This window comes from Sparus aurata, chromosome 4 (genome assembly GCF_900880675.1).
Source record: "Sparus aurata chromosome 4, fSpaAur1.1, whole genome shotgun sequence".
NCBI lineage: Eukaryota > Metazoa > Chordata > Actinopteri > Spariformes > Sparidae > Sparus > Sparus aurata.
In genome coordinates this window covers 36761721-36774993 of record NC_044190.1, presented here as the reverse complement: position 1 = coordinate 36774993, position 13273 = coordinate 36761721, and the positions used below count along the sequence as shown (strand labels likewise).

General features: G+C 43.0%; 1 protein-coding gene across 1 annotated transcript; it reads left to right on the top strand.

Annotated features, from left to right (window-relative positions):
* The first annotated feature begins 207 nt into the window (after window positions 1-207).
* tars3 (threonyl-tRNA synthetase 3) lies at window positions 208-13003 on the top strand. The gene is made up of 19 exons (XM_030415458.1): window positions 208-547; window positions 834-932; window positions 1099-1286; window positions 1425-1548; window positions 1628-1752; window positions 1974-2091; window positions 2225-2289; window positions 2757-2835; window positions 2989-3135; window positions 4589-4687; window positions 6368-6534; window positions 6648-6810; window positions 6942-7079; window positions 8717-8794; window positions 8892-8992; window positions 10478-10582; window positions 10857-10929; window positions 11013-11127; window positions 12250-13003. Exons 1-19 carry the CDS (start codon window positions 239-241, stop codon window positions 12396-12398), a joined length of 2442 nt encoding a protein of 813 aa, XP_030271318.1. The 5' UTR covers window positions 208-238; the 3' UTR covers window positions 12399-13003.
* The last annotated feature ends 270 nt before the right edge of the window (window positions 13004-13273 follow it).

Sequence of the window (13273 nt, the reverse complement as noted above, 5' to 3'; positions counted from 1 at the left end):
CTCCAAAATATGAGCCACTACTCAGAAGTACATTTGAATCCACCTCAAACAAGTAATTTGCTTAGCTCTGATTTTGAAAATCACAATAAAAGCAATAAATATATTCACGGGCATCCGCTGTATGTTTGTAAAACCCCTGAGTTTCGTTTGCGAGGTGTTTTAATTTGGCAGCGGTTTTAATCCCAAAATCCCTCCGCCGGAAATAAGCTGTCATTGTGGCTATGGTGGTCTCTTAAAGATGGCGGAGTGCCTGGCTGCACGTTTGACCGCCCAGGAGCAGCAAATTCGCCTCCTCACCAAGGAAATATCCACCCTCCGCGATGGGTTAATTCGAGGTTTGGATGCCGTCGTTGTCGGGGAGCTGTCCCCGGAGGTGGAGAGCCTGCGGACCGAGAACGAGAAGCTCAGGTACCGGCTGCTGCACCTCCGGCGGGGTCTGCAGGCGGAGCTGGAGCTGGAGGAGGCGCAGGGGAAGAGACAACAAGGAGTGAAGTGTGGCAGAGCTCCGGAGAAGAACAGCGGGAAAGAGCAGCGGACAAACAATGAGGTAGTTATTAAGACTGAGCAGTGTTTCAAACCAGTTTTAAATGGCGCCATTTGTAATATAATGAGGGGGTGAGGAGGAGAAGAGTAACGGGCCTCTGTCCAGTGAAACCAAAGGACAAGCTGCACCACCCCTTCTCCAGAAATAGCTCCCACAGTCATACTACTCATACTGAACGTGTCTCATAATGGGATCAAAATGTGACTGAGATAAAATAATGATAAGGGATTATTGTAATATTAAAGATACACACACACATACACACACACCTGTCTGTGTTTGTGGACAGGTGGTCACTCCTGTTGCCAAACCAGTCGACAAGAACAACAAGAAGGAGAAGAAGCAGGATAAAGGAGGAGGAGGAGGTGGAGGAGGAGGTTCGAAAGAGGTGAGTATTACTAAAGTTATCCTGCCCCACCTGTTCACCCATCGTACCAACACAGGGACATTTATAACATCTCAGTTTGTCACTAACGGCAAATCAAATCCCCACTTCCTCTCACATAGCCTCTTGACTTTGATTGTTTTTTTTTCCTCCCTGTTCTCCGCTCCAGCTGAACCCGTGGCCCGGATACATCCCAGAGCGCCTCAGCCTCTACGAGGAGCTGAAGAAGGAGAGCGACGCCCTGCTTGCAAAGAAAGCCCGAGACAGCAAGCCCATCACCGTGGAGCTGCCAGACGGACGTAAGGTGGACGGCAAGGCCTGGCTCACCACACCGTACCAGCTGGCCTGTGATATCAGGTCAGAACACCACCGTATGATTAATTAACAGCTGCCGATGTGATCAATATCAATTCCCACCCCCTTAAACAGAGAGAAATGGCTTTGAATGTGAACGCAGCAATTCTGAGGAAACTTTCTTTGCACTGGATCTTTCAGCCAGGGTCTGGCCGACAACGCTGTGATTTCTCGGGTCAATGGAGAACTCTGGGACCTGGACAGACCGCTCGAACAGGACTGCTCTCTTGAGATCTTGCGGTTTGACAATGAAGACGCTCAGGCTGTGAGTAAAATTGGTTTTCTCATCCATACTGTACAGTCCTACCCCGTATCTTTGCTTACATCTGCGTCTTGTGTCTTAGGTGTATTGGCACTCCAGTGCTCACATCCTTGGGGAGGCGATGGAGCGCTTTTATGGAGGTTGTTTGTGTTATGGACCCCCCATTGAGAATGGTTTCTACTACGACATGTTCCTGGATGGACAGAAGTGAGCGTGTATTATCACATCATCAGTTTTCAGACATGATTCTAGTCTTAAAATAAGTCTATACACTTCAGTTGTAATAATGGAACGACTGCTTTTTAAATCAGTAATTGATGGGTTTGGTTTGTCGGAGTGCTCACAGCAGTTTTTTCCTTCACCATGCCAGTCGGAAGAGAACTGATGATGAGCGCTTGTAATGAACCAAGTGTGTTTCCTGTTTCCAGGGGAGTGTCCAGCACTGAGTTTGGGGACCTGGAGACTTTGTGTAAGTCTGTGGTGAAGGAAAAACAGCCGTTTGAGAGGCTTGAGATCAGCAAGGAGACACTGTTGAAGATGTTTAAGGTGAGAGAGGGAGAGAGGACTCTTACCTCATCTAAGTTTTATCATGTGCATGCATTGAATTTGGCAATAAATACAGGGAAAATGTTCAATCAGGTCAAAAACCATAATAACCAGAGGTGTTTCTGTCTTTCAGTACAACAAATTTAAGTGCCGTATTCTGAATGAGAAAGTCACCACCCCCACGACTACAGTCTACAGGTGAGAAAGAGGAAATGTTAAAGAATAAGTTCACCCAGAAACGAACATTTAGTCATTATCTGCTCACCCCTCAAATCTTCACTGTAGCTGCTAAACTAAAGGCTTTAGTCTGCGCTCAGTCTGAAGGGGGTGCAGGAGCTCATCTGCACATCGAGGGCATGAATAACCTCTTTTGAAATCAGTTTGGGATCACAGGGCTTTTGGAGACTGTAGACTTTGGAGAGTTTGATTTTGAACATTTCAAAATGAGCCCCCAGCTCCAGAAATGTTCGGCAGACTACAAAACTTTACCCATCTTTCCATAAGCACCTAGATGGTGCCAGAATTCTCATTTTTGGGTGAACTTCTGCTTTAGCTGGATCTTTTTTCATGTTTTTCATGTTTATTTGTTTATTTGACATGCGAGTTATTTTTGTGCTTTGTTAAGTAACTGACGAATTGTTTTGTGATTTTCTAATCCTGGTCAGATGTGGACCTTTGATTGACTTGTGCAGAGGTCCACATGTCAGACATACGGGCAAGATCAAAGCCATGAAGATCTACAAGGTATGTGGAAAAACACACACTTTTAATGTCTGTTGTTTCAGTCTCCTAAATCAACAGGCCGCATTCATGAATTATTTAGAGAAAGGTAATCCAATGCTAACATGTATAAACATGTTAATATTTCACTCTTGTCTTTTCTGCCTCTGTCATCAGAACTCTTCAACGTACTGGGAGGGCCGCTCCGACATGGAGACTCTACAGAGGATCTATGGGATTTCCTTCCCAGACTCAAAGATGCTGAAGGAGTGGGAACGTTTTCAGGAGGAGGCCAAGAACCGAGACCATCGCAAGATCGGCAAAGTGAGTCACGCTGTAGAGAGTCGAGTCCAAGGCCACCCAGCAGGCTGAGGCGTAGAACCGGAGACTTAAACCCAGTACAAAGAGAATTTACATTGGTAATTGTATAATGTGATGGCTGACACGTCTCCTTTGAAGGTTTTCATAGGAGCTTTTCCTCATGATAGTCTAGGCTTGTGGTTTCATAGATGTGGTGAAAGCCTGGAAAGAACCTGGACCGAGAACACAGTTAACAAGCCTTAATGACACATGTAATAATATACGGACAAATGATCAGCGCGATTAAAAAACGCTTCATGTCAAAGCAACATCGACATGAGAGCCGCGTTCTGCCACGAATCGGCCGTTGCTGCCTTGCACCAGCTGAGGGCACTGTGCTGCTTCATACGGGGCGCATTCAGGACAACCGTGAGTCATCTGAGCACCCCAGCTGGTTTCCCAGCATGGGAGACACAGACGGCAGCACCTCGATCAGCACTGATGACAACACAGCTCCATATTAAACACGAGAGTCAAATTATCAGTTGATGCCAGTTGGAGGGAGGTGACAAAAGTGGCATGTTGTTTGAAAGATGGTGCTCTGTGGCACGATCCAAAGCCGACCCTTTTTTATTTACACAGCGCATAATGAAAGCACAACAGACCCCCGTTCAGTTTTATCAAGCGATAACACTCAAGGAAAACAAAAAAAAAACTCCCCCATCAGGGGCGGCAGCAGGGATCCGGCCGCGTGTTTGACATAACGATTTGATAAATGTTAAACCTCACCAGTTTGGACATGTGCGGAGAGAAAATAACAGCACTAGGGTTTCGTAACGTGGTCTCATTTTCTGGAATTTCTGTTTCATAAAGGAGGTTTAAATAACCTAGACCCAAGTTACCATGGAAACCTATCCCTCAAGACTGGCCTGGTCAGGTTAGTATCAAGGCCTAACTACTGTCTGTCAGACTGAAACACAGTGTTCCTCCATGAAGGTCACTTTTTACTCCCGCGCCGCCTCGAACAATAGTCCCTTTTTTTTTTCTAGTTCGTGCCAAGTTTGTTTCATTTCGATGTAAGCTGCTGAACTCGTTGTGCTCTAAAAATCTGAGCTCATTTCTGTTTGAGTCGTAAATAAAAGAAATGGACAGAAAAGCATCTATTCAGACAATCTGAGTGCATTTAAACAGTATTTCCTTCTTATAGAGGCTGTCTTGTCACTTTTCTAAACAACCTAATTAAAGTAATCCAACTAATACAGCTGAAAGATGTCGGTAAAATCATTTTAGTTACGACTTAAGTCTTGTAAGGAGTCCATTGAGCTTTTTTCGGCGGTCACTAATCAACAGATGATCTGCCGTGTGGTGATCTGTCGCGTGATGACGGGGTAACTCCCCGCTGTGTACGGAGGAGTTTCTTGCTGGTAGTAAGAATATGTGAACTGGTCAGAAACCTTTTTTTTTGTCTGCTTCACAGGATCAGGAGCTGTTCTTCTTCCATGATCTGAGCCCAGGCAGTTGTTTCTTCATGCCACGTGGAGCTTACATCTACAACACGCTCACTGAGTTCATCCGGGTAGGTGTGGCAGCAAAATGTTATCAGTTTCCCCACTTATTTACAGCATGTGTGCCAAGTTCGATTTTAATTTCAGTCGGGAATTCAGATGTCAGCTACAGAAGCCTTGGGATGATGAACCCCGTCTTCTTTTAGAGGGATTTTAGAGTCAGAATTGTCTAATGTCAAAGAAAAAACTCTCTTTACGATAGTTTGTCTTGGTTGGTAATTATTTTGTTATTATATTAATTATTTTGACTGTTTTGTTGACTCTTTAATATCAGTATCAGCTTCTGCCAAGTGTCAATTATTTAAAACTCTCCAGAAACGCAAAACACTCTCCACACCTGAGTCCATGAGGTGCAGAACATGCCCATCATTTCCAGTGTACTCGTAGTGATTGCCAGCTCATTGACATGCGCACCACAAGCCGTCCACTTATGCCAAACGTGCAATCACCAAGGAGCCTAAAGATAAGGCACGAGTTGAACAGTGAGCTGAATAGTTTAGTTCAGCTCAGTCGGGTTTAAATTGCGTTCAGAGCTCCAGAAAAGCTTAGTGGGCCGGTACTGACTGCTGTATGAGGTTATGAATTGTAGCCTGAACGCTAAATATCTGTTGAACTAAACAAAATAAAATCAGAAGTGTCGGAGCCAAACATGTCAACATTGTCAGATTGTGGTTTTCAGTCTTCTTGTGTGTCATTTGTCTGATTGGGCTCCACAGAACGATCGTTTTTGAAAGTGCTCTGTTGGGAAGCCACCAAATTTCCACATTCGGCAATTGGATTAAACGCTGGTTAGAGTTAGCATTTAAAAGCAAGAACCCCACAGTTTCCAAAGACTTTAGTTTTCAGGCTTAACCTCTTGTGCCGAGTTCAGTGACTGTACAGGAACTCTTCTCTGTGACGTGTCTGCAGACATGTGTTGACGTCTTGGAAGACTTTCACATCGCACGCCAACACACCAAACCAGGCCAAAAGGACCTGACATACATTGCACAGACACGGTGCAAGATCATTATCGCATCACTTCAATCTGTTATCACTGTGAAGGGGGGAAAAAAAATTCCAGTGATGAGCAACAAGTTATGCATTTCCCCCAACAGTGTACCACTAAAACATTTAACTAAGAAGTCTTGTGTGCAGGAAACCCTGTTTACAGTCATAGATGCTGGAGGCTGAGTGAGTGAATGAATGAATGAATGAATCTGTTTTGTCAAAATACTTCACTACAATTAAATCTTGCAAGGCCCCTTTTTTAAAAGAGGGTTATTTTATTTTGTGGATTTACAATTACAATTACAATGCCTGTTGCTGCAGATGTGTGTGACACTGCTATGGAAAGCTTGCAGGCAGTTGTTTCTGAACACACGTCATTCAGGTTTTGTATCTTTCTTCTTCTGCTAAATCTAATTTATTCAGGAGAACCTGTCTGAGCATGCACTATATTTTTAAGCTCCCTCATGTTTCATCTTCACAGTTGAAATTTAACGCCAGTCTTCCACCGTTGGCTGCCGAACAGCTCAACTGGACCTTCAGTGTTTTGCTTCAGAAAAACAAATGGATAAATAAAGCCCACTGAATGTGATTTGCGTCGCAGTTGCTCTAGATTCGTGCCAGAAGTCATGATTCAGCTCAGTACCTGTGCAGGCCAACTGGCAGACGTAGCTTGTTTATGTGGTTTTTTGTTGTTTTGCTAGGATGAGTACTGGAGAAGAGGCTTTCAGGAAGTGGCCTCTCCCAACATCTACAACAGCAAACTGTGGGAGACATCAGGCCACTGGCAGCACTACAGTGAAAACATGTTCTCCTTCCCCGTGGAAGAAGAAATCTTCGCACTCAAGCCGATGAACTGCCCCGGCCATTGGTAAACTTAGCCAGTGTAAACATCTGAACTGCTTCCAAATGCTACAAATCAAGCGGCACTTACAGTATTTGATGTGTGTCACAGTCATATCCTGCTCTCTGCTCGTCCTGCAGTCTCATGTTCAGCCACAGGCCTCGCTCGTGGAGGGAGCTTCCTCTGAGGCTGGCAGACTTCGGGGTCCTCCACAGAAACGAGCTGTCAGGAACGCTGACGGGGCTGACCAGAGTACGGCGCTTCCAGCAGGATGACGCTCACATTTTCTGCACCATGGATCAGGTGACCACATCAGTAGTTTTCAGCTGTGATACACCCAATTCTGAGGTTGTTTGAACATGTTTTGAAAAACAAGTAACTACTTATTATACGTACTTTACTCATTTCTGAATCATCCTTTTTTTTTTCCACAGATAGAGACAGAGATGAAGGGCTGCCTCGACTTCCTCCGCTGTATTTACGATGTGTTTGGATTCTCCTTCCAGCTTCACCTCTCCACCCGTCCAGAGAAGTATCTGGGCGACATCGCAGTGTGGAACCAGGCTGAGAAGGTAAACGGCATCAGAGAATTAGTTCCCGGTACACGGCAAATTTTAAAGGTGCGTTATGTAAGAATTGGCCATATGTCTCATTTATACTCCAAACAAATAGGGGGCAGCATATCGACAGAGAAATCGTTGCCTGCCCTTAGAGAATAAACTAAGTTAGCCACGCAGCTAGCCGTTCAGATACGGAGCTCGGGGGTCAAAGCAGGGGCTATCTGTTAGCATGGTAACTTCAGTAGATATCTCTGCAACACAATAAATAGTGATCATAATATCAAAACTGCTATTTTCTCGCATTCTGTTCATAGATGGTTATTTTTCTTTACATTTCCAACTGGAAATTCTACAACTGGATATTCCAGTATAACTTTAATCCATGGTCTAACACACCGTGAAACTGTGTTAGACTCCCTCTCGAGAGATCAAGTTAGCAGACCGCTAATTTCCGTTGTTTTATCAACCTCAGAAATGGCCGCATGACAACAATACACTGCAGTAAATGGATCCAAATATAAACCGCCACCAAAAAGCCACAAATAATGCTCAGAACAGCACCAAACTTCAGCAACAGTACAAATAGGGTCTCAGCACATAGTCCGGGGCATCTAACCTCCGCTAGCTTAGCTGGATTTCTACTGAAAAGCTGACTAAATTTACCACTCTTCTGCAGCAGCTTCCTGTTGATGGGAAGTCCCGACGAGTTGATTACCGAGTGCAGTAGAGTTCCGCGGCTCATGGATGAAAATGTATGATTATGACTCCATGGAAAAGCAATCAAAGTTCATATGTGTCTTACCTGCCAGTTTATAACAGTTATTATCGAGAGCGGACAGGGAAAAGAACGGAATTGAGCATTTCTAACCGCACTCGGTAATCGTCGCGTCGGGACTTCCCCGACCCGGAAGCTGATGGAGGAGAGTTGAAATCTGTTTTTAGCTTCCCAATTGAAATCCAGCTAAGCTAGCGGAGGTTAGATGCCCCGGACTATGTGCTGAGACCATATTTGTACTGTTGCTGAAGTTTGGTGCTGTTCTTTTTGGTGGCGGTTTATATTTGGATCCATTTACTGCAGTGTATTGTTGTTGTGCGGTCGTTTCTGAGGTTGATAAAACTCTGTAAATTAGCAGTCTGCTAACTTTATCTCTCGAGAGGGAGTCTAACACAGTTTCACGGTGATTTAGACCATGGATTAAACTTGCACCGGAATATCCCTTTAAGCAGAAGCTCTAACTTTTTCTGCTGAGTTTGAGTCAATGTTTTGGTTGCAACGCAGTGATTTTTGCCTCACCTTAGTTTTTAGCAAATAAATGCTCCTGATGACACTGACTTGGCGCTGTTGATTGAAGCGCTGGCTCCCTGCTGTGTGGTCAAACAGAAGCATCAGCTCAGTGAGTCACTTATGAAGATCAGTGGTTTTCCGTAGGAGGTGTTGTCAATAAAAGACATTGCTCATCTGTTTGACTCGATTCCTGCATTTTAACTGCCTGCAGTTGTAAGTTACATAAGGGCATCGCAAAAAACACACTGAGCTGTATGTTTTGCGCTCAATTGTTTGCCACAGCATGGCTTGGCCGGCTTCACAGTAATCACTTTCCATTGTTGAGATTTAAATGATATGTTAACCTGTGGCTCACACTTGGCAGCAACTGGAGAACAGCCTGAATGAATTCGGGGAGCCATGGAAACTCAACCCTGGAGACGGCGCTTTTTACGGACCTAAGGTCGGATAGCTTCTCGATACTTTCTTTCCAAACACAAAATCATTTTTTAATTCTCTGAGGTCTGAGAAGTTGTGTAATCCTGTGTACGCTGCTGCAGATTGACATTAAGATCAAAGATGCAATTGGACGCTACCACCAGTGTGCAACCATTCAGCTGGACTTCCAGCTGCCTATCCGCTTCAACCTGACCTTTGTGGGGTGAGTCACCTAATCAAAAACGTTGACACACTGCTGAGTCCGTGCGCTTTTCCTCACCATGGATTTTGTGTTAATCCCCCTCCTGAATAAGACGTCTCAGCTTGCGCGCTGTGTTCCACAGAGACGTGTGTCTTAAGAGGTGAAGTGTTTCTGTATGTAAATGTGAACCCATTGAACAGGTGACAGGCTGATTTGCCATCTCACCAGCAATTTCAATTTGTAAGCCCAGCGTGGTGAAACAATGCACTGCCTGTATAACTTTAGACAGCCGGCACTTAATGGTAAAAGCTTCTGCATTAGTCCAATCAGCACATGGACACATCGGCTGTGTAGCTCAAAAGAACTGATGGAGATACGTACTGATATTTAGGATGCAGACAGTCAGATTTACAGCCAGGTGGTTTATACAGGTGATACAGGAAGAGTGATTGTGGTGAAACATTGTGCTTTTGTTTTTAAGCACTTTGTACTTCTTTTGTATCAGTTTGTGTCTTACAAATAAAAGAAGAATTGAATTAAAAACTCTGTTATAGACTAAATCAACACATCATCATTTACAGGAGTATATTTGAGGGATTAACACACATTAGAAGAAGCAGAAGAAGAAGCTTTATTTAAATAGCACCTTTCAAAACACAGTAACAAAGTGCTTCACTAAACTAGATAAAACACAAGATGGATAAAACAAGCTAAAAGCTATCAAAACCGATACACGTACGAGAGTAAAACATGCAATAATAAAGCAGATAAAGTAAATTTTCAAAAGCGATTTAAAAGATGACACTGAGTTTGCAGCCGTGATCTCCTCGGGCACGTCATTCCAGAGTCTCTGCAACGGCTCGATCAACTTTTGTGAATTAATGAATCATCTGAGGATCTCAGGGTGCCAGAAGGAACAAAGGGCAATTAAAGAACAGTCACATCACATGGAGCAAGGCCTCTCAGGGCTTTTGTAAGTAATCAATAAAATCTTAAATTAATTTCTAAAAAGCAACAGATCACTAATCTGGCACTAAGATTTGATGAGCTGAAGGCAGGAGAAGGATTTTTGATTAATGCCCGAGAGAAAAGTCTGTTACGATCGCATCAATTACAGTTTCCAGATGTTTGTGAAAAAGAAACAATCTGATCCATCAATTTACATACTAGTGTAGATTTTACTCATACAACTTAATTCTCTAAATTATGTTTTATATTTAACATTTGTGTTGACTGTCTGATGCTTGGGTGGGTGGCATTCTCTATATTTGACGAGTATTTAGTATTATAACATTTATACCTCACAAACATAAACCAGCAAAAACAATATCATTCATTCATTTATTTATTTATTTATTTATTTATTTATGAATTTATTTTTCACCACAAGCATCTATTGGGCTAAATTGGGCCTCTTGCACTGCCAAACAAATAAACAAAGACAGATGTTACAATAACCAAGAATATGTTTACTTTTGTACTTACCCTTCATTTTCTTTCTTACAGGAAGGACGGTGACGACAAAGCTCGACCAGTCATCATCCATCGTGCCATCCTGGGCTCAGTGGAGAGGATGATCGCCATCCTTACTGAGAACTACGCCGGGAAATGGTGAAGTGTTTTCCACTTTACTCCGGCACTTGAGAGCTTCAATTAAAGAAAAATGAAAGGAAAAATTAACCCAAATGCTTGTATTATGAGTTTGTTGGAACACAAAACTATAAAAGTGTATTGATAATATTTTTTCCGTTACAGTCTGTCCAATTTGGTTTCTGGTATAATTTCAACATACTGTAAAGATTTCGCCCCAGTCGTTCCTTTTTTTTCTCAGCGAGTGTTTGTCATTATCTTTACACCAGCACATCTGTGTCTGTCCTCCCACCAGGCCTCTGTGGATCTCTCCACGTCAGGTGATGTTAGTACCTGTCAACCCCTCCTGTGAGGATTACGCCAAGAGGGTAAATCTTCCACTTCCACATTTTGACCACAGTCAACAACAATCACGTGAATATTTATCTGTGATTGTTGTTTTTTTTTCCAGGTGTGTAAGCAGTTTACAGAAGCTGGTTTCATGGCAGATGCTGACTTAGACTCAGGCTGTCTTCTCAACAAGAAAATCCGCAACGCTCAATTAGCCCAATATAACTTCATTCTTGGTGAGAACATTTTATTGCCCTAAGCACATTTTTGAGTTCTGACCGAACACTGATTCAAGAGCATTTTCACCTAATTTCTGCTACTTTCAGGACTGCCTGCAATCACTTCAGTCTACATTTTAACTAGTAACTCCCATGTGTCTTTTTTAAAGACAATATTACTTGCATTTGAGATTTGTTCACATATTTTTTTTTCCCTCTGCTATACTGATTACATAATCCACTTGTTTGAAGTGGTCTTTTTTTTATATCTCGGCGGCAGCACGGTGTAGACATAGGACAATGATTTCAGTGGCTATTAATTTAAAGAGCCTCGAGGATTTTTCTTTCATTCAATTTGTTATAAACTGAAGTTTCTTGTGCATGTAAAAAGTCTTGTTAGTAAAGTCCACAGTCTTAGCTGACAGGAGCTCCTCTCTCCCACAGACAGCACTGCTCCTGAATGTCTCAATGGTCATCTTACTTTTTTAATTCCGTGACTTCTTGACATCATCACGTCGCCATTTCACACATTTGTATAATTTATGTCGATATTCATGGTAGAAGTGAAGCTAACCGAAGGCTGAAAACACACCAGAGCATACACGGTGACAGGACCTGCTCAGGCGTGTGTGAGCTGACCAATCAGAGCAGACTTGGACTCGGTAGGGGGGCCTTAAAGAGACAGAATTGAGCGAGAATACAGTGGTGCTGCATGAGACGGGTGGAGAAAAGTGATGCTTTTTTAAACATTCTAGTAGTAAACCCCCCCCAGAAAGTGCAGAAAAAAGTGCAATTATAACTCTAAAATCCTTAAAATGGGATCTTTTCTTTCACCCTCGTTCATTCTACCTATAATTAAAACTCAAACATTCAACAGTGGGATCAAGAATGTAAATACAATTTTGAATGTAGGATGACAAAGGACCACAACATGCCAATATTTAAGTTTCAGGTTCGGTGAGGTTTATGCAACTAGAACAACTTTAATTAAAGGACTGAACCAATGTTCAAGGCCTGAACCAGGTCCTATTTAACAATGGGGCTGTCAGTCTGTGTGTGTGTGTGTGTGTGTGTGTGTGTGTGTGTGTGGTGTGTGACTTGGCCCGTGTCAAGCTGTTGTGTCCTCTGGTGTCTTGGCAGTGGTCGGGGAGAAGGAGAAGATGACTAACAGCGTCAACGTGCGCACGAGAGACAACAAAGTCCACGGAGAACTGTCGTTGGCCGAGGTTCTGGCCCGCCTGACCCTGCTCAAACAATCCCGCTGTCGAAATGCAGAGGAGGAGTTCTGATCCAGACGAAGAACAATCCGGACTCCCGCGTATGATTACCTCAGCTGCAGTCAGATGAGCAGTGAACGGGCAAATGATGGCACATGTTATGATGGTAGAGTGAAAGTGTAGTAAGTAGAGCAGAAATCAGACTGAGGAACTGATAATCTGTAGGTACATGTACTGAATGGGGCTGCAGAATAACCCCCACACGAACATATGGAAGTTTATTTCTGCCAGTGTGTCAAAAAAAGTTTATGCAAGTCATTATGAGACTTATTATGTGTGTTGTGTCTCAACATATGAGAAAATAAGTGATGACTGGTGATACCAACCCATTATTTTGAGATAGTTTCTCACCATTATCACTTAACAGAATATTTTCTCATCACACTGGCAGTTGTGTTCTTCCATACAATCATGTGTGAAGGCCAGAAAAAGGCACGTTTTTGTACAAGGTAATTTAAGGTCTATATGAAGGGAAGTTGGCTGATAATATCAGGAAACCGTGTGATTATTATCATAATGATGAAGATGATTGATGATGAATTTGGCACTGATTTTCTTTTTTTAAACAATGATTTGTCTTCTTCGGAAACCCAAGAAATAAAACAAACCTTACTGAATGATAGATTCTTCTTTTACTGTTACTCAAGAGGAGATGATGACTGTTATGATTAAAAAAGACAGTGTGATTATTTTGTACGGTCATGCTTCGCAGGGATTTGACTTGCTTGGCTGGTGTTAGTCATTCCGAAGCAGTGACATTAAACTGAGCAGATGTTGTTAGCCAGTCATTTCCAGTGACGTGCACAACAACCTTCATCGATAGCAGTGACTGTTATTACTTACTGAGCAACATGGATCCACATCCTCACACACATAACAGTGTCAGA